This window comes from Fukomys damarensis, unplaced genomic scaffold (genome assembly GCF_012274545.1).
Source record: "Fukomys damarensis isolate Sample0158 unplaced genomic scaffold, DMR_v1.0_HiC HiC_scaffold_5, whole genome shotgun sequence".
In the NCBI taxonomy this organism is placed as follows: Eukaryota; Metazoa; Chordata; class Mammalia; order Rodentia; family Bathyergidae; genus Fukomys; species Fukomys damarensis.
Window position 1 is genome coordinate 16,872,159 of NW_022900917.1, and position 21,067 is coordinate 16,893,225.

The following is a 21,067-nucleotide window of genomic DNA, read 5'->3' on the forward strand; positions in this document are numbered from 1 at the left end:
TAACATTCAATAGGAAGTTATTTTTGTTTCCTGTTTTATATGTTAAAGATTAATGATTAAATCCTGAAACTACTGATACTCTACATAAAACATTGAAAAAATAATTGGAGTTATGCTGCTTTGATAACTTATTAGACACCGATATTTAATTAGCTATTTCATCAAAATGCTGTTTTAGAGTGCATGGTATTCTTTTTTTTGGCACAGGAGGCTAGAAATCTGGGGTCAAATGAGCGCTAATTTTCCTTGTGGATGGAGGAATGTGATAAGCCTGGATCTAAGAAATTTTATAGACTGTAGTTGGGTAGTCTGATGCCACTGAACAGTAACTTGTCTCCCAGGGGCTAAGTCAGCTTCTCCCTGCTCCATGACTGCACAAAACACCTTCATCCTCAGCCTACCACTTCCTTTCTGGATCCAAAGAAGACTCCAAAGAAGAAAACCACAGAACAAGTCAGTTCTTCCACCATTTTTAGGGGGGCGGGGATACCAAATCCATACTCTTCTCACAAAGCATCCTGTCATTAGAAAGATTCCTGCCACTACTTTCTTCACTTGATTAAACTGTCTAAATTGAAATTCTGATTTTTTTTTTCCTCACTGTTCCGGTCACGGAATACTGCCTACCAAATTGAGAATGAGCTCTGTCTCCTGATACTCAAGACCAAGACTTGCAACATGCCTCAGCTGACATTTATGACCTCATCTTCCATTACTGTTTTATTTCAGACCTTTCTCCCACCAAACTTAACTGCTTCCAACTCTATTATTATTATTTTATCTTGTTTCTGGGTCGTAAAGTTTCTGAAAGCAGAGAACATTTGTTCAGCATGTTTCACTACAGTGCTTGCCAGTATATTAGATATAATTTAGTATTAAAGTTTCATTGAATGCATTGAACTCAGAATTGTCCATTAATCTTACAGGCTTTCTCTAGTTAGCATCCAGTCACTGTAACAACAACTATAAATCAACCCTTTTGGGGGAATCTTCTAAGCCATGCACTTTTGATACACTATTACAAAACTTAAGGTGCATATTCCTTTTAAGAAAAAGAAGGAAGATTGAAAGGGGAAAATTGGATGAAGTGAGGTCGCACTGTTAGTGAATGCCAGTATGAGGTTTGAATTCTGTCTCCAAAATCCTTGCTTCACCTACTAGATCACATTGCCTGGTAAACACAGGAAGTCTGGCTCTAGAATGTTGGACAAGGCTGCTAAGCCTGCCGGCTGATCTATCTCAGAAGGAGATAATTACAATTTAGGAGAGAGTCATTGTTAGCTGATTTTACCTTTTTCACATTTCAGCGGAACATGTACTTTCTGAAATAGCACCCTTTCTGCAGAGGAAAAATGTATTTACTGAAGCTTCCAAGAGGGGTTACACAAAAAGATTTTTTTTTCTTTATTATTAGAATACACGTAGAGATCATGTGCCTTGAACACTATGTTTTCTTGTAAACTTTATTCTCTCCTTTACCACTTTTTCTTTGATAATGAGTACTTGGAGAACATTAATCACTGCAGTTGCAATAGTCTGGCCAGGGATTTAGCTCAGGGGTGCTACCACCTGCCTCTCAAGCACAAGGTCCTGAGTTCATTCTCTGGTAACAAAACAAAACAAAACAAAACAAAAATTTGGCATCAGAAGTTAAATGACCTGAATTCAAATCTAAGTTCTTTCTTTATACTGTTGTTGTCTTGGACAAATACAACCATTTGACTAGTCTGTGTTTCAATTTCTTTATGTGTAATAATGCAGCCATAAGAAGCTCAAATATTCTTAAATATGTAAAATGTTTAACAAAGTTCCTGGCATAGAACATATGGGTATTGGCTTTAAAAGTAAACTTGCTAACCTTTTCAGGGTAAAAAGGCTAATGAGTTCTAACTTTTTAGTAGAATATCTATTACTTGACTATGTTTAAACAAAGCCACTAGTTGTCTTTTACATTTTTATAGAGCGTTCCAAGGTGAATTGTAATCATGGAGTGTAAGTTAAGTAAAACCTGAGACTAGAGATTTCAGCTTTTAAGTTTTTTCTTTCTAATATTCCAGTATCTGCACAGCCTGCTGGATGAGAAGCAATCCTGCAGCTGCACATTTCTCAGCCTCTCCATTTATTCCATTCATGTCAGCTTTCTTTCCTATTTAAAAAGAAAATATTCTTGGCAAGAATATTCAAATGAGAAGACATAACAGTACTTGGAACAGAAGACTTTGATGTAAAAAGGTACACTGAGGGATCTGAAATGTAGAGTTGTTTCATTATTAATGAATCCATGTGCAAATTCATGAATTCGTTCTCTGTTGACCTTTCAGAATGAATATAGAAGCTTATTTTAAAAGCAAACCAGCTGATGGCCATAAATCAGTTTACATGTTTCTAACGTGGCCTTTGAAAATTATTCTTGATAGTAAAGCCTGACATTAATGGACTACTGAACCCAGGTTTAAGAGATTTAAAGGCTTTTTTGAGAACAAATTAATTGCTTTAACAAGTAGTGATTTGGAGTATGATTTGAATTTGAATATGGTAGGCAGTCACGGACATCCAAGCATTTTTTTTAAAGTTATTAATGTAAAATTTTGATTTCACATATCCAGTGGGTTGCTAGTTTTTCATCATTAATAGGTTCCTAATTTTTTATTCTTATTCAGTGCATTCTCATGCATTCTGATGATGACATTTATTCAAAGCAGTGATGGCAAATTCATACAATGTTTGTCTATGATACCCCTGTCTAAATAGGCTGAATGGAACAACATTCTCCTGGCAGAAAAGGGCCATCCTTACCCTGTCCAGTTTGAAGCAAATTTACTTCTTTGGTTCTTGAGGTTATTATAAGTCAAGAAAGCCTGTCTCTGTGACAGAATTCCTCAAAGCTAGATATCTTTGAAGCTCACCACTGACTTGTTGCATGACTTGACCCCTTCTATAAGTCTCACATGTATCGAGAAGAGAGGACAACCTCAAAGGGTTATGCAAAGTAAATGAGACAAACACATAAGGCTCTCAGAATACTGCCTGGCACCCAGTGAACCCTGCTGACTTGCACTTCCTTTACTCATCAACAAATGTCCATTATTAAAACAAACATCCAGCTATGTGCAAGCTTCTACACTGGGTGCAGAATCAACCAAAACAGTTCCAGCTCAACGATTGGTGCTTACAGCTTGAAGCAAGGTTTGGAGACCCAAGTGTGCTTGTTGCAGCACAGAGGCATGAACACATATACTCCTGTGGTAGTAGGAAGTGAGGAATATTTCACTGAAGATAGACACAACCTGAGTCTTGAGGCTTGGGAAGGAAGAAAGGCATCTGGAGAGGCTACAGTATCTTATTTTCTCACTTTTTTTTTTATTTTCCCTTATTACCTTTCCCACTTCCCGTACACCTTTAGCCCTTTTCTTCCTATTTCACATTGTCAATTGTATCATTAGGATCTTATGTACCATTATAGTTTTTCACACCAGAGAAACTATTCAGTATTTATATATGTGTGATGTATTTATTTCACTTAGGAGTATATCCTCAATATGTATCCATTTTCCTATGAATGAGTCTTAATTTCTTATTCTTTATGGCTCAGAGGTATTCCGTTTTATAGAAAAACCACCTCTTCTTTATCCAGTCTCCAACTGATGGGCAAATGGGCTGTTTCCAAGTTTTAGCTAGCTAGGCTAGAGTATATAAAGGCACAGAGATAAGAATGAATATTCTGTGTACCTTTCAAGCGTCTAAGAAAGTTCATTACACAATAAAAGCATTTAAAGAAAACACATTAAGGATGATTTGTCTGCTTTCTCTCCTGCAATTTAGGAGACATCAGAGAATTATGTGGTCTGTGTTTTTATCTTTTTCCCAACTCATTAAATATTTTCTACAGAAGTTAATTCCAAGTAACATCAGGCCTATTTTCTGGTGCCAAGACCTGCTAGCCATGCTCAGCTGTGCTCATTTTATTATTTTATTTAATAAACATTTAGAAATAATGTTGTCTACAGAGGCTTGCTGAGGTTAGGTGTTGAGGTAAAGTAGGCAGAGAGAGGGAGGCAGAGGGTTGGCAGCACCTGAAGAAACAGATTTAAGTACACCTCTCCAAATCAGTTCATTACCTGTACATCCATAATGAAAAGTTTTTCTTCCTTTGGTCAGCAACTTTCAGCATTTTATGCTCTTATTCTTCTTGCAGTGCCACGTATTGAGCTGAGGGCCTTGAACATGCAAGTGTCCTGTCACTGATCTACACCCCAGCCCCCATTTCCCAACTTCAATTAGGCAATTTACAAGGATAACAAAGTATAAATTAAAACAAATGAGGAAAGATCAGTGGATACCAAATGTAGAAAAGCAATCTGGATCATATTACCAGCTATGAATTTGGTCTAACTCTTTCTAAAAGCCAAAGGAAGGAAAAGAACCAGAGACCACTTACATTGTCTATGCTGTCCAATATGGTAGCCACTAGCACTAGAAATGTGGCTAGCCCAAACTTGAGATGTGCTGTGAGCATAAAATGCACATTCTATGTCAAAGGCTTAGTTCAAAAAAATGAAAATATCTCAATCGTTATATTTATAGCCATCAAAATGATATTAAATTTCAGCTCTTTAGTTTTTAACAATGGGGTTATAGAAAACTTTAAATTACATATGTAGTTCACATTTATAGCTCATATTATATTTCTTTTGAACAGTGATAGTCTACAGGTGAACCTATTCATCAACTGATGAATGGATAAATAAAATGTGGTATATCCATACTGGGAATATAGCTCAGCAGTAAAAGAAAATGAGATAATGGGTTTCTTTTGGATGATGAAAATATTCTAAAATTGATTATGCTGATGATTACACAGCTCTGCAAATATATTAAAGACCATTGAATTATAAACCTTAAAATGAATAATTATGTCTAATCGATGTTATAATTTAAAAAATGTTTGCACTTCAAAAGATGCATAGAACCCACCTGTTAGTACCTAGATAAGAGGTGTCTCTCAGTGGGTATCCCTTGGACAGCATGCCATTAATATTCAGTTCAGCATCAATATTCCATTATTAGTATTCTCAGAATAAGCACATCGAAAAACTTTGTAGTTCTATTTTTTGTGGTGTTTCTGACATTTGCCAGTGATATCATGATCAATTCTGTAAACTCATATATAAGCTAATTGATTTCAAGCTCTAACCTTCAGCCCAGCTTCTTCAGATTCCATGGCCAAGCATTCCTTAGTCCCCACATGCCCTTCAACTTCAACATGACCAACCACCTCTATTTTCTGTCCGGTTGGTGCCACCGTCTTCCATCCAGTTAATGTGTGCTAGAGACCTGCAAGTCCATCCTCCTTGAATCTTCATTGTTTTCCATTCTAGCTGACTTCCAGTTGGGACTTCCAAGTGGCTCTCACATCTGTGCCCTCATCTCTGTTCTCCCTCCTCTGTGCAGACCCTCATCAACTCCTGCTTGGACTAGTGCAGCAGCCCCTTAACTATTTCCTGTTCCTGGTCCTGTTCCATTAAATCAATTACTCTCACCATGTCCTGGCACTTTCAGTCTAGAACAGCATGAATTTCCATCACTTGCAAGACAGAGTTCATTACAGCAAACATGGCTGCCTGTAAGCAGGGCCCTGCCTTCCTCTCTGCTCTGTCTAAACACTCCTTCTGTGCCCCGTGTCTGACAGAGCTCCTTCCACCCTCCTGAGATGTAAGTGATCAAGTCCTACTTTCTTGACAACTTAGAGCACATTGTGTTATAGTAGCTACGTATTCTTGCATCCTGCCTGACAACCATGAGGAGCTGCACGAGGGCCGGATGTACCCGCCTTTCTCATCTCCACAGCACAGCACAGGCCCCAACATAGCAGTGCCTAATAAATGTTTGTTGAGTAGCTGATGAACCTGGGCTAAAAGCAATGTGATTTATATTTTTAATCTAGCCAAATAGTTTAAGTCCTAGAAACCCAGTGTTTTTTCTTTTTTGGCATCAAGAATCAAACTCAGGGCCTGCAGCAGGTGCTGTACCACTGAGCTACACCCCCAGTTTTTAAGTGCTAGATGTTCTTGTTTGTCCCCATGAGGACATGGATCATGTCTACTTTGCTTATTGCTGTGTCTCCAGTGTCATTCAGTATTTTCTGGATGGATAAACAGAAAGACAAATTGATGAATGAACAGAGACGCAGGCAGAGAAATGCAGTGAAAACCAGCTGCTTCCATGACAGCAACAGGCCTGACAGCCACAACGTTACATCTGGTATTTCCCAAACTTGAGTCAGATCACTAGGTATCCGATAACCTGAAATTTGGAGGGGCATTTATTTTGCACATGGAAAAAAATAATTATCCAACTGGTTATGAACATTTAAGTGACAAGTCTGGCTGTATCCTCCATGTCTGACTACACTGTAAGGCCTAAATAAATATATCCCAAGTTTCTAAAGGGAGACACATGAGCTGCTTCATTGCTGATATGGAGTGAAAGTGGTCACATTTCCAAACTATTCAAAGAGCATGTCTAGTCTGACTCATACAAAACAGACAAATGCATCACCTCTGCCTCACAAAAATACGAATAAGAATGGTACGAGTGAGCTAATTCTTCTTCTGGTAGTCCAGTTGTCAATGGTACAGAAATCTGAATGAAAATGAAGGGAATCTATACTTCTCAGAATAGTCTCAGGGCTTCCTGATTATGAGGAATCAGCCCAAGTACTAAAAAAGTACTCCATAAAATGCAATATTCAGTTGATGTGTGGAGAACACAAGCATTTTTACATGCAGCAAAGTTAGAGCAATGATGATTGCTACCAGTTTTTTAAGTTTTATAAGCTTGTTTTATGTATGATTAATGTGCAAAATCCAAACGTTTATAACAAACATTCACCACAGAAGACATTCTGTATATATTCTCTATAATGTTTTATATTCATTATATTCAATGTATTATATTTAATGTATTATAATGCATTATATTGTATTATATTCTCTATAATGCCCCTAACCTGCAAAATCAAGGAATGAGCTCAATGGAAGACATTCTCAGTCAGCCTACTACACATTCAGGTGGAGGAGCTAGACATCCTGCTTTTTCTTTAGTTCCACTCTTTCCCTAAAACCACAATGTAAAGGTCAAACACCTTCAGTAAAACACCTTAATGGTTTAACCTAGCATTTCTGGAAATATCACTCATTCATTCATTCATTCGTTCAACAAGTACCCAGGGAAATTAACTGTCCTAGACTTCTACGTGCCAGACACAGTCACATAATTGTAACTTGATCCATGCCTCAACCAGAAATAAACTTCTAACTTGAGGGCTAGCATGAAAGAACAAGGTGCTCTGGGAGCCTGAAGAACTGGGAGGGGAAAGTTTTTGTGTGAACTCACAGAAGGGGGCTGAAGGTTAAATTACAATAGAGCAGTAGTGAGAAGAGCAAAGGGCGGATCCAAGAACTATTTAGTCAGTGGGGCTGGATGACTAAAAGGATCTGGGAGGTTAGAAAAAGGGATAGGTCAAAGTTGAGGACTTGAACTTGGATCACCTAGAGACAGGAACATGGTTCATTGGAATAGGAGTGGGTTGGAAGATGGTATTAATTCAAAGTTGGACATACTGAACTTTAGATGAGTATGAGATCCCTAGGAGTAGGCATCCTGGAGCAGCTGGAAACAGAAGTCTGAGCTGGATGAGGGAAGTGGACCTGGAAATGAAGACTTCTGTTGTCAGAGGAGTGGGTGAAAAAGACCATGGGAGCTGTGCCACGGCAGGGGATGAGGATGATGCAAGACAAAACCCTGTGGGACAGACGGAACAAGAGGAATGGCCAACAGATTTTACAACAGGCCAGGTGGTGTGAGGCAGAGCTGGAAACCAAGAGAAGAGGAACTGCAAGGAACTGGTTCTCCAACACTTGTTACGGAAGAGACTGTAGTAGACGCTTAGTTGAACAAGGAAATGTGGAGGGTAACCTATTGAGTTTCCATCTGGCTTCAAAGAAAACCCTTAGAATTGTGTATTTATATGATAATGGTCATGACTATTGGTTTTGGAGCCAGAGAAGTGGGTTGGCCCTTGACAAGGTATCCAGGCTCCAAGTGAAGTGATTATCCTCCTTACCAATTGATTGTCAGAGGGGCGTGCAGTTAAAAAGGATGAGCCTGATCTTTATAGACTGTCCTGGGAAAAAACATTTCTGGGTGATATTGGGGAATTTCCAGAAATGGAGCCATTCACAAAACCACTCTTCAATTCGCCAGGTACTAAGATATGTATGTAAATTCATAGAAAGCTCTGGAAGGATAGAAACCAAGTCAGTAATAGTTATTCTGAGGAGGGAAATGATACTGAAGGATGATGGTCATGTAGATTTGGGGTTATTCCTATAAGGTTGATTTTTAATGAGAAATATATTCAATTATTATTTGTGTACTTATAAATCAATCCAGTTAAAATTAAAATATCTACCTTTTAGGGTTGTGACAAATGCTTTAAAAGGAGACAATGATTATTAAATACATTGCCTGGCACAAAGAATGCCCTTGTTACACAGATTATATGCACCATTCCTAGGAAAGACTCCTGACAAACACATCAGGAGCCTTTCTGAGCACCAGCTCCATGCCTGGCACTTACTCTCTTTACAATTTTACTTTTCTAAGGTGGAAGTTAAGGATGACATTGGGCTCATTATTTAACCTGTATCTTAGATCCCTCCTCTACTAATGAGAATAATAATGAAACCTATTTTATAGAGAAAGTTCAATCCATAAATACATATAATAGTATTCAGAAGAGTGTTTAATGGATATTCTTTTGTTTTAGCTGAGAAGACAATGTCCATAAAGATGATATGACTTGACTTAACTAAGTACTCACAACTAGTAAATGTCTGGCCTAGAACTTTTAATGAAGATCTCAGAAAGGTTTTTTGGACTGCACCACTGGGCAATGGCCACACATTCACATACACAAACATGCATACACAATAAAACTGAATAGAAAACAACTATGGACCAGGAACTGGAGGAGGAGACAGGGAATTGTTGTTTATGGGTACAGAGTTTTAGCTGGGAGTGATAAAAAAGTTCTGGAGGTAGATGGTGATGATGGTTGTACAATAGTGTAAATACCTGATTTTAGCCTCTGAATTGCACGTGAAAAATGGTAAATTTTATGTTATATACTTTTAGCACAATTATAATTTAGGAAAATAAAATTTTGAAATAAATTTGCTGTAAGATTGCCAGCCTAGGAGCCGGAGCTTCAGCCAAAAGCTCCTTTCTATGTCCAGGGCTTTCAGCTTGTAGAGTGGCTCAGAATTCTTGTCACTTCCCCTTTCCCTTCCTCCCACCCACCCACCCATCCATCAGTGCACCCCCCAGGCTTCTTCCTCCTGGTTCTTGCCTGGCCTCTGGAGCAGATTTGAGCTGGCAGCAGCTGTTGCTGATCCTGCCCCCAGGAATTTGGACACAGGCTATCTTCGTCCTAGCTAAGATGTCACCTCTTCTCTGAAGGCCAGAGAGGTGCACGTCTTGCCCAACATTTCTCTGCCAGTGCACAGCAGATGACAAAGGCACCCAGCACATTGTTCTTCCACATCAGCACGTGCCCAACATCTTCATCGAGCTGCAGCCAATCAACCCTAGCAGAATCAGTATGCAGACTATGTGCTGCTGAGCTCAACACTTCATCTAAATGAAGGGCTGGGGTTGGGCTATTTTATTTTTGCTGGAAGATGAGCAACCAGCACAAAGTGATACTCAGCAGTCCAGCTGCAGGCACGTTAGTGACCCCTGACACCTGACAGACAAGGCAGTGCTGTCTGCTGGACCCCGACCCCAAGGACTTAGGTGCTGACAGAGTGATTCGTTTTGATGCTACTCACCTGTAAACTGGCTCCCATATTCATCAGTGCCCAACGGGAACACCTGGCACACCTTCCTCAGTCCTGGAGCTCATTCAGAATCATGCCTCCCCGGTTGTCCCCTACAATCTCACTGCTGGTGGCATTGCTTGACTAGTATGTCACCTGTCTCCAGCCTGGGATGGTTTGCTAGAGATACCAGTGCCCTGAAATCCTTCTCCACAGGCCTTTCAACCCAGCTTCAGCTCTTCTGCCGGTCAAATAAACTTCCCTGACAATTGCTATCCATGCAGCACCACAGCAATGACAGTGGCCCTCTGCCCTGGATTTGTCTGCTCTTTCTCAGCAGTTACTCTATGCCAGGCATGGTGTTGGGCCGTGAAGATAAATATCTGTGTGCTCAAGGAGCTTCGGGAACTGTGGGAAGGACAAGACACCATCCAGTTAGAATGACAGAGTCCAACAGCTCAGCAAGGGAGCATCAGACGCTCCTGACACAACACAAGGGAGAGACATCAGGTGGCAGGAAACAGTCACAACTGGTGCGGTGTAGAGAAAGCCTCCCTGTGCAACTAAGGTATAGTGGAAGCCCTGGGGAACAGTTGCTTACCCACCTTCTCCCAGAGGGGAAGGCTGCCCCTGGGCTCTCACCTCCGCATCCACAGACCCACAGAGGCGGCAGCATCCCCATGAAATACACGCAGCACATGGACACCCACAGAAGTCAGTGAGACAGATGCTGAGACGCACGAGCCCAGGCACACACATGCAGACCCAGCCACACACATGCACAGGCACATGTGTGTCCACACTTCCCCGTGCCTCAGGGACTATGTGAGCGGCCTTTTTACCCTGCAGCACTCTAAAAAAAACTGGAGGCTGAAAGCATGAGAAGTCATTCAGCTGAACTCAGCGCAGGCTTGGCCAGTTGCTTGGCACCCGCTGAACCATGGCTCCTGCTTGATGCAATTCTGCCCTCCGTTGTGCTCCTGGCACAGGGCACAGAGGCTGGCGCTCCCATCTCACTGCACACATGACTTCGATAGTCCCAGTCCCCAGGCATCAAACTCTTCCCTGAAATACTGGCGCGAATGAGTCCTTTAGACTCAGAAGCATCCCGCTAGTTCTAAAGCTTGGATACCCATTTGCATATCCACAGTGGTGAGCAGGGGAACTCGGGAAAACTGAAGGTCAGGAGATTTCGATTTGGTAGAAATTTTAATTTTTTTATCATAACTTTAAACACACACGCATCAGGGTTTTTTTTTAAATGGGGAAGATATGAAATAATCAGTGATCTCATGTTTTAAAATTGGAAAATTACATAGCAATGTATTTAAACATTGTATATAAAACATCACCATCCTCCTTCCGAGCCTGAGATCATTGGCTCCCAGGTTCCTGGGAAGAGTGCAGGCCAGAGTGGGACTGATTTTCTTTGGGAGCTTTTTTGGTTCCCAGGAGCTCCTCATTCCAAAAGCAGCCCTCAAATCTTAAACTCAGGCGAAGCATAGCGAACGCTGTCTGCCTTCTCTTTGGGAGTCAGTGGGGAGGCCCAGGGACGCCCTGGCTTCTGTGCATTGTGGTTTCCCGCCTCTCCTCCCACACGCACCTCAAAAAGAAGTGCAGGCTACAACCTCACCAAGGTGGCCTTTGTAATAACCGCCCCAAAAGCAGCGGGTTACACTTCAGCTGCTCCCCATAGTTTTGGCCCTGTCAGACTCACAAAGTTTGCCAGAAAAGTCGATAGAAGGCTGACAGATCAAAAGTGAGTCGTGCCAACGCTCCTCTTAGGAAACAGTTAGAAGGGTGTCTGACTGCTAACACCTCGGTTCTTTTCATAGTAGGTCTGAAAATAGCTCAGAATTCTTTAAATGTCTGGAGCTGTAGGCGATGAAAAGAGGTTTGAGTGCAAAAAAAAAAAAAAAAAAAAAACCTCCCCAGAACCCCAATTCTGTTCCTACCACAGTCCCCAGCCTGCCTGCTCAGGCAACATTCCTGGATGCTCAGGAACTGGTAGACAGCCACATATCACCTTGGGGGACCTTCAGTCTGGGACTCAGAGCTGGCCACCCATGGAGAGATTATTTTTCTGTTCACTCAACATTCAGATCATCAGGCCCTTTGTGCTGTCACCTTTATGTGCCCCTTGCTACAGATCTCTTACATCCTTGTGACCTGCCTCTGTTCCCCCCACTGAAGGCAACTCCTTTCTAAATGGGCCCTTTTCTGTCTTTGAGCTTTCAGGAGGCATTGGATTTTTCCACTTCCTCAGCTGAGTCCCTTCCTACTGGTGGTCGTATTTAGCATAAGTACCCACAGTGGTCAAAGTCACAAAAAGGCCTAAGTTACTGGATAGGGAAAGGTGAATCGGGGGAGGGCAGGTTGCAGAAAAGGAAGGATCAGACAGACCGGAGTCTGCTGGGAATCTGAAAATGCAGATTAAGGAGGATTGAAGTGGGGCGCGAGCTTGTGGAATGGATACGATGAGATCAGGGTGTGGCAATGCTGTGAAGAAAGCACTGGTAGAATTTCCCCATGATGATCTGAAATCCACCCGCTCTCAATCACCTATGAGGATGAGGGTACAGCGAGGCCCTGGGTTCCACCCACAGCGACATGAAACAAAATCACTGGAGAGCTTTCAGACTGCAGATTCCTGCTCCCACCCCAAGAGTCCGGTTTTATAGATGCACAATGCCCGAGATTGACTTTGGGAAAAACTCCCTAGGCAATTTTACCCAAAGTGGCTCTAAATTCTATACTGCCGAGTGACTGTGAGCAATGTGCTTTCCATTTATTTTCCTGAGGTCTAGTTTGGTGCTCAGCAACTAGCCAGTTGTTGGCAGATGAGTGCCATGCTGAGCAAATAAATGGAGAGGAGAAAAAGGTGGCTGGATCTCCACCCTGAGGGGCTGGGGGCTCTGTGGTCCCATGAACAGGAATGAGGAAGAAGTCAGGAGGAAGTTTGGAGTGAAGGAGGAAAGTCCTGCGTCAGCCATGGCAACTTCCAAACGCAGGGGGTGAGGTGGGCTCAGGCAGGAGGCAGGAATCGTGTGTCCCTCATATTCAGGCTGCCAAGGACAGACTCAGGAAAGGCATGAAAAGGACAGTCAGGAGGAGGCCGCCAAACCAGCAGAGCCAACGCACGGTTCCAAACCTCTGGGAGGAGAGAGTGCAAAGAGCTTAGACACTTATGGATGGGGTCAAAGAATTTGGGGAACTTGAGAACTGAGCAGAGGCCACCGCATTTAGCTCCTCAGAAAGCACTGGCCCTGGAGAGAACGGTTTCACAGAGTGGCAGGTAAATAAGGAAATGGATGGAGAGGAAAGCTAGAGCGCACCCACCCTAGCACTTCTCCAGGAAGGGACAGAAGCACTGGCAGACGACAGGCCAGCGGAGAGGGGCAAGGTCCTGGGGCTCACTCACTCTGTCCCCAGCTGCCCTCTGGTGCCAGTCTCCTGCAGGGGCTGCCTTGGCTCTCTTGTGTGTCTGCACCTCGGCACATGTGGTCTCGGCTTCCATCTCCAAGCTGATGGCTCCCATCCCAACCACCTCTCCACATACACCTCTGTCTGTGTCCCATAGGTACTCGGGCAACATAGCTCTACCTTGGGGAGAGATTTGAGTGGCCCCTGTCTCTCTCGGCAGCAGCACAAGCCACCCAGCCATGCATCACACACCCCCGGCGTGATGGAGGCCTGGAGAGCTGACCTCCTCCTGGGTGACTGCACGCCCTTGCTCTTCACCCACTCTCTGTCACTGTGACTTCAAATAGGCCCGGCCACGCTTCCCAGCTGCTGCCAGGCACACTGGACAACAGTAGTCTGGCCAGGATGTCACCCCAGTGACAAAGGGATGCAGCTCGAGCTCTTTAGATGGCCTTGCTCTGGCCCGATTTCTTTTCAGCCCCGAGGACTCAGGCACTTCGCACAGGAGCTGGGCTCCTTTGCTCTTGGTGAACTTTGTTATGCAGGTCCCTGCTCGTGGAGGAAGAGCTTTCCTCCATCCCCTTCCCTCCCTGGCTCCATCCTTGACTTTCACCAGCACCGATGGTCTAGATAACACCTGGCCTTCTCCCTGCTCACAACCCAGAAGTTCCCATTTTCAGAGAGAGTTTCTTCCCTGTATTGTATCTTCACGGCCCTCTTCATCCAGAATGTGTTTAGTGGGCCCCAGAGCTCTCTAGTCCGCCAGATTGCGGAGGCTTTGGGAGGGAAAGGGGAGCCAAACTCAGGGAGCAGAAGAGGCTGTGTGACCCCCAAAGGCCCCTGGTGGGAACCGGAGCTGGGAGCATCCCAGAAACACAGCAAATCCAACTTCATCCAGCGTCACCTCCGAGTTGCTTTCCCTGCTCTCCTCTACCCTTTTCTTCATTCACCCGCTCCTGCTTTGTCTCCTCCCACCCCCTTCCTGGCTTCTTCTGTCCCTTTTCCTTTTGCAGGAGCTTGCTGGGCTCCAGACCCTGCCTGTCCTCTGCTCCTCTGACAGCGGCATTTTCCCTTGGGCGGCCAGTGAGGCCCTGCTTGGGTCTGCGTCTTCTGAACACCTCAGCGTGCCGGCTGCTGACCCACACATCTGCTCAGGAGTCTGGCGAGGCTGATAAATGGGGTCACAGAGGGAGGACAGTGGTGCAGCTTTTCAGACCTGCGGTATTAACGGGATGGGGAGGAAGTGACAGTTCAAAGTTCTCCTGAAATAAGCAGCAATAACCGTTCGAGTGAAGCCTTCTTCCCTCAAGCAGTGCTTGCTTTGCCTCTTCCAGTGCACAGCACCCTGGCCCCAGATAGCTACACCCCTGCTGGAGAGGGCAACAAGCTCTGCCACATGTGACAGGAGCACAAGGGTTCCAGTAAATTTCTGGAGCCTTCATGGGAGCCCCCCAGAGTCCTGCTTCAGCTTACACAGAAGCGGATGCCTGCAGTTCCACCTCCCTGAAGTATAAGTTATGTGTGGGAAGGGGAGATTCGTCTACACCAGTGACGGCAAACCTTTTAGAGCTTTCAGTGATACAAACAGCTCACTGTGGCATGCGTGCTGTAGATTCGAATACTGTACTCTCGGGAGCCCTAGGTGTGCCCCAGTTAGCTCATGAGAACATGAGTAGGGACGAGGACAGCAACAAAAACGAGCAGTAGCCCTAAAGCCAGGTGGGAGCAACGTGATTTTTCTCACAGAACAAAATAGTTAGATTAGGTATAAATATCAATAATTTAAAGCCCAAGCAGGGCATGGTGATATATGCCTGAAATTCTAATACTGGGGAGGCTGAGGCAGTAGGATTGCTGTGAGTTCAAGGCCAGCCTGAACTACATAGTTAGACCCTGTCTAAAAACAAAACCAAAAATAAAATAGAATTTAAAATATGGGGTGGGAATGTAGCTCAGTGCAAAGGCCCTGGATTCAATCCCCAGAACTGAAAAAAAAAAAAACAAAACAAAAAAAAACAAAACAAAAAAAAACAAAACAAAACAAAACAAAACAAAAACAACAACAGAAAAATAAAGCCCAAAGGCCACGACTGCTAATGATTTAAAAACTCTCTTCCCTTGGGACAGACACTAGCCCAAGCATTTCCTTGTTACTGTTGTCTCTCAAACTGTTATCTATTGTGGCTGCCTGCTAAAGAGAAAAAAGAAACCAAATAGAAGGTTGTTTGTAAGCCGTCCCTCCGCTTTGCTTAAAAGTCAGTTAGGACTGTCAGGACCTGCTCTCAGCTGTAATGAGGGCAGACAGAGGTGTGCAGAAACGCTCTTTTACACTGAGGTGAACACCTGGGCAGGGCCTCAGGATGGCCAACCCCGTCCTCATGCAGCAGCGGGAAGAGCTGAAGGCACAAATAACTGAGCAGGGGCCTCAGCCTAGCGTCCTTCCCACTAATCCCCGGTGACCTTCAGGAGGGCTCAGGCTCTAAGTCCAGGGCACACGGAGCTGAGACACTTCCCAAGACTCCAGCAATACTCACACCCAAACCAACCAGGACATTCAGGGTGGCCAGTACCCAACCTGCTTCCCGGGACAGGAGCTGGCCCAGCAGGCCATCGGAGGTGCTGGGCAGGACAGCACGCAGGAGGAAGACCCAGCAAGGCCCCTGGGGCACAAGGGTTCCAAGAATACATGATCATTCCCCTACCAAGTACCCCAGTGGCTCTCGCTCCTGCCCAAAGGGGCCTCACCCCTATCTGCCTGTGAAGAATAAGCAACTTTTCTTTCTCAACCACTGCTCAAAAAGCCCAGCCTTTCTCAGGAAGTCTCCAATGTCCTTGTGTTCGCCGCTCCCTAGGGCGTTGAAGGGCCTCAGTGAAGCGGAGATGGCTCTTTTCTGTTTGAGCTGCATATTTGCAAGGCTGGAGGCCTGAGCATGCCAGCCACGTGCCTCATTCCCAGTCAAGGCACGAGAGGCAGCACAGCAATCAGACTTAATGGTTTGGCGGAGCCCGCGATGATGCTGGCGCAATAGTGCGTTAATGAGTGCTAGAACTGACTGCAAATACAGCGTTCTCAGTGTTTAAAATTACAACTCTGCAACAAGTCATGCTGTTAAAACATACAAGACATAGCAGTCCAGCCTTCAAGTACATACCACGCGGCCCGCACAGATCACTGCTATCCCAAAGTGCATAACAAATCATTTTCTTTGAAATGAGGCGAGAATGAGCAGGTAGTTCAATGACTTGAGTGCTAAGTAGAAATGACAAATCCAAATATTAAATGCCAGTTACCACCCGATGAGCTACAAATCAGCCCGGCATTACAACATGCCCCTCCTTAGCAGCAAACCCGAAAAATGTAGGGGTTTGCTAAAAACAGATCTGAGACCAATGTGCATCTGTGTAGTAAACTGATGTTACTTCCCAGCCCAGCCCCTTGGAGATGCTTGTCCCATATATTTGTCCTGGTGGCACTGAAAAGAGCCACCTTCACATGTCGGTAGTGAAGCTGCTCTTAAGCCTACAGCTGGAAATGATCTCATGTCAGCTCTGTGCTCCTGAAGGAGGCTTATGGGTCAGTCTGAAAGCCTGGTAGCCAAAGGTGGTCTCATGTTTATGGCCTTCATTCCAAGGACCAGGCAGGAAGTTAGCCTGACCCTCCCTGCGTAACTCCAGGGACCAGAGGATGCTGTACTGCTGTGTGAGGTGCCGGCAGCAGAGTCGGTCACAGTCCTTGCCTCTGAGGCAGCACTGTGAACCTGACTTTGGATGGGTGTGCAAGAAGTCCCCTGCGCCACACTTGCGTCACCATCTTTGTGGGAATTCACCACAGTGTTCAAGCTGGCTGTGCTGTTCCCCCTCCCCATTCTCGGAAACCACCCCTTAGAGAACTTAGTGCTATTGGGACAACCTCATGCTCAGAAGTGACTGGAGATCCCAGCGGACAAAGGAATATTTTTTTTACAAGTATACATATATGTACAAAAGATGTTTAAAACATAGTCTCTAAAGCACTTTGGGATTCCCCCAATGAAAGGCACCAGAAAAATGCAAGTCATTACCAAAAAAGAAAAGTCAAGTTTTCCAGCTTTCACACCTGCAAAGGCAGCCACTCGGAGTGCCACTTTGTTGGGTGGTAAACCTGCTTGTTTAGAGAAAAAACCATGAGAGAGACTGAGTTTCTGCTTCCTTCCTCATTTCCACTTCGCACAACCTTCATGGCCAGTGACCATGGGTACCACACTTAGTGACCCAATGCCACCAGCCTTGGCAAACAAACCAGTCCTCGTGAGTGTGTATCATCAGCTGCCCTGAGTGCAGCTGGGCAGATTTCCTGCCTTCCTGGTTTGAAAACTTCAGCCAAAGCCAAGAGCTCCAAGTGTAAATTCTGAAAAAATAACCCTGCTCTCCGACTCACTGGCTGGTTGCCTTTAAGTCACCTCACCTGTCCTGATTTTTCTGAAAAACAGATGTAGGCTCTAAGATGTGGCCACCACTCTGCCCCTCATATGACTCCAGGCTGTGGAAAGATTTGAACCGGAGGCTCAAGGGCAGGAGCGGCCCACGCATTCATCCAACAAATTGCCCACACTGTAGTAGCCATGGCAACTACAAGTATACAAAAGCCCTCTGTGAAGATCTTCTCTTCACCCCTGCGAGGTATGGATTACCTTCAACCAACTAAAACACAAGATGGGCCTCCCAGCTTTGCATAAAAAGCCCGGCTAACTCCATACTTAGATGTGGATTCTACAGCCCTGGCAAAGACTGCACCATAATGAAAGCCACCTGGAAAACCTTCAGATTACTGACAAGATGATGGAAAAAAATTATTTTATGAAGGGGCCCAGGCTCCACTTTGAAAGGCATTGTGCTGGGTAACTGAAGAGGAGGAGCTGGGGCCTTTTGGAGAAGGAAACAGTGGTCCCCCTTCAACACAAGCTTAGAGTTTAAAGGTCTTTGAAATAGCCTTAAGCTTTTTCTCCAAGTTTATAATTATTCATGACATTTATGAAACAGCAGTTGTTTGTTTTATAACTCTTTCCTTTCTCCTAGCCTCTACCCACCCTCCTCTGACAATGGCAATTGGAACAGAAGTAAGAATACTGTTCCCATCCTTGGAAGCCACACTGGCTTCTGCATGTCTATTGTGAGTATACACTTCCCAATCACCAGGTTTCCATGTCACAGCAGGAACTCTGAGGCAATCCTAACATCATACACAACATGCTGTATCCTAGAAGCAAAGTTATCCCAGCAAATTCTGTCTGAAAATGAAAAGGGCTCTCATTTTATGAGCTTTCAGAGCAGGCAACAAAAGTATTTAGGCTACTGCCCTTGCTAGCAACCTAACAATGCTCAATACAACAGTAAACCTCTCCTAGGTTGAGGAAGACAATTTGACCTTATTCCTAAACATCTTAAAAAATAAATATTTCAAGAAACATGCTAATATAGAAGACTCAGCAAACTTTGGTCAAAAAGCCTAGAATAGGAACCAGTGTCTCTCGGATCACCCTAGGAAAGAGGTGAAAAAGCCCAACCTGCATGGACCACATCAAGCATCCAGGGACTGGTCATGTTTAGCTGAAGTCCCTGTCTCTAATATATCTGTTTTCTTAAAGAAAAAAAAAACATTTCAACCTTCACTACATGTTTAACATTCTCTAGAGAGTGACATCTACAAGATGAACATGAAATACATCTTTCTAAAAGTGATTGCTGTACGTATGTGAGCCACAGAGCTACAAGTCATCTAGAAAAACAATACACAGACTTGTCTTAGTCAGGAGTGCTTAACTTTGCATTCTCTTTGTTTTGGTATTAAAACTAAGTGAAAGCAATGGATAAAGAATTGAGATTTTGTTTTTACATGATGGTGAGCAAAATCTCATGCTATCCTTGCTGACTTCATAGACAGACATGTTGCCACTGGACAGACTTGTGGGGGCTTCTTTTCGTATGGAACTCACATGAAAACCTCAGAAACAGGAGCACAAACAACTCACAGACAGTACCAGGCCACAAGCACTGGAAGAGTGTACACAGTAGACAGAGAAATTGGCATTCTGGGTACTCATCTGGCAGAAAGATGAACATTTTATGCCCACCATGCAAATACCAGTGACTGTCATTTTGTTGAAAGATGCGAAGGCATGGTGTTGGACACACCACCCTCTAGAAGTGACTCTAAATACCATAACACCGACCTGGGGTGCTATCCCATGCATCTCTCCCCTTGGGGCTTGGGAAGATTCCCTGCGCCATAACCAAAGCTGCCCAGCAGCTCAGCATCGTGGGTTTCAGGGTGACAACGCCTCCCAGCTAATGTAGAGAATCATTTAAACTTAGTTCACTCGGTGAGCTCCTACTCATGTTCGTCAGGCTTGCCATGAGGGATTTAACTTTATGGGCATAGTAGTCCCTTAAATTGACTGAAGGGACCTCCTTCATTCCATCTCCAAAGTCACAGCTGCGCATGGCACTCTCAAGTTGCTTCTGGCGCCGATAAAAGTGGGAGAACTTGTTAAAGATCAAGGTGATGGGCAGTACCACCACGAGGATACCTGCCAGGATGCAAGCAGAGGCGGTCAGCTTCCCTGCCGTGGTCCCTGGGACCACATCCCCATAGCCCACAGTGGTCATACTGACAGTAGCCCACCACCAGCAGGCAGGGATGGTGGCCAGCCCCTCATTTTCCTCCTTTTCGATGGTGTAGGCCACCACGGAGAAGATGGAAATCCCCACGGAGAGGTAGAGCAAGAGCAGCCCTACTTCTTTGTAGCTGTACTTCAAGGTGGCCCCCAGGGAGCGGAGGCCGGTGGAGTGTCTGGCCAGTTTCAAGATGCGGAAGATACGCATCAGCCTCAGGACCTGGGCCACCCTGCCCAGGTTGGCCAAGGTAGGCGTACTCTCCACCACCAGATTCACCACTAGAGTGATGTAAAAGGGGACGATGGACATGAGGTCAATAAGGTTTAGGGCGTTCCTGAAGAACTTGAAGAAATCAGGCGCCACAGCAAACCTGGCCACCAGCTCAAAAGTGAACCACGCAATGCCGAAGTGCTCCACGATTTCGAACCTGGGGTCCTCGCCAGGGTTGCCCTGGCTGTCGGGGATTTGGAAGTCCGGCAGGCTATTGAGGCACATGGTGATGATGGACCCCAGCACCACCAGGATGGACAGGACGCTGAAGACCCTGCTCAGGACCGAGTAGCCCGGGTTGTCCAGAGCCAGCCACAGCTGCCTGCGGAAGTTGCCCAGGGGCTGCCCGTCAAACTTGGAGGCATCGTTGTAGAAGGCCAGGATCTCGTCGAAGGAGGATGTGGTGCTCTCCTGGTCACTCTGCTCGTCCCATTTCTCCTGTTCAGGCTCCACTTTGCGGCCGTGATAGCTGTAGCTGCAGCAGGAGTCAATGAAGAACTCGTTGATGCCCCAGTACTCGATCTCCTGGCTGAAGGAGAAGACGCACAGCTCGGCCATGACGTGCAGCTTGCCGGTGTGGTAGAAATGCAGCACGTAGGGGAAGAGCTCGGGGTTGCGGTCGAAGTAGAACTCTCGCTGGGCGTCGTCGTAGTCATCGCACAGCTCCAGCATGGCCTCGCGCGAGTGGCAGAGCAGCAGGCGGCCCAGGCGCGTCTCCGGGAAGCGCAGCAGCGTGTGCGAGTGCAGCCTCCTCTTGAAGCCGCCCACGTTGATGCGGATCTCGCCGTCCTCGACGACGTTGGCCTCCGACACGTCCCACAGGCTCTGGCCGGTCATGC

The 21,067-nt window shown here is 45.1% G+C and overlaps 1 protein-coding gene across 1 annotated transcript; it reads right to left on the reverse strand.

Annotated features, from left to right (window-relative positions):
- Nucleotides 1–16,306: 16,306 nt before the first annotated feature.
- Nucleotides 16,307–21,065, reverse strand: Kcns2 (potassium voltage-gated channel modifier subfamily S member 2). Its single transcript, XM_010619568.2, has one exon. The coding sequence runs from the start codon at nucleotides 21,063–21,065 to the stop codon at nucleotides 19,629–19,631; it is 1,437 nt and encodes a 478-aa protein (XP_010617870.1). The 3' UTR covers nucleotides 16,307–19,628.
- Between the last annotated feature and the right edge of the window lie 2 nt (nucleotides 21,066–21,067).

Bases quoted from the DNA above. Each gene is read 5' to 3' on its own strand.
- Kcns2 (XM_010619568.2), bottom strand. From the start codon at position 21,065: ATGACCGGCCAGAGCCTGTGGGACGTGTCGGAGGCCAACGTCGTCGAG.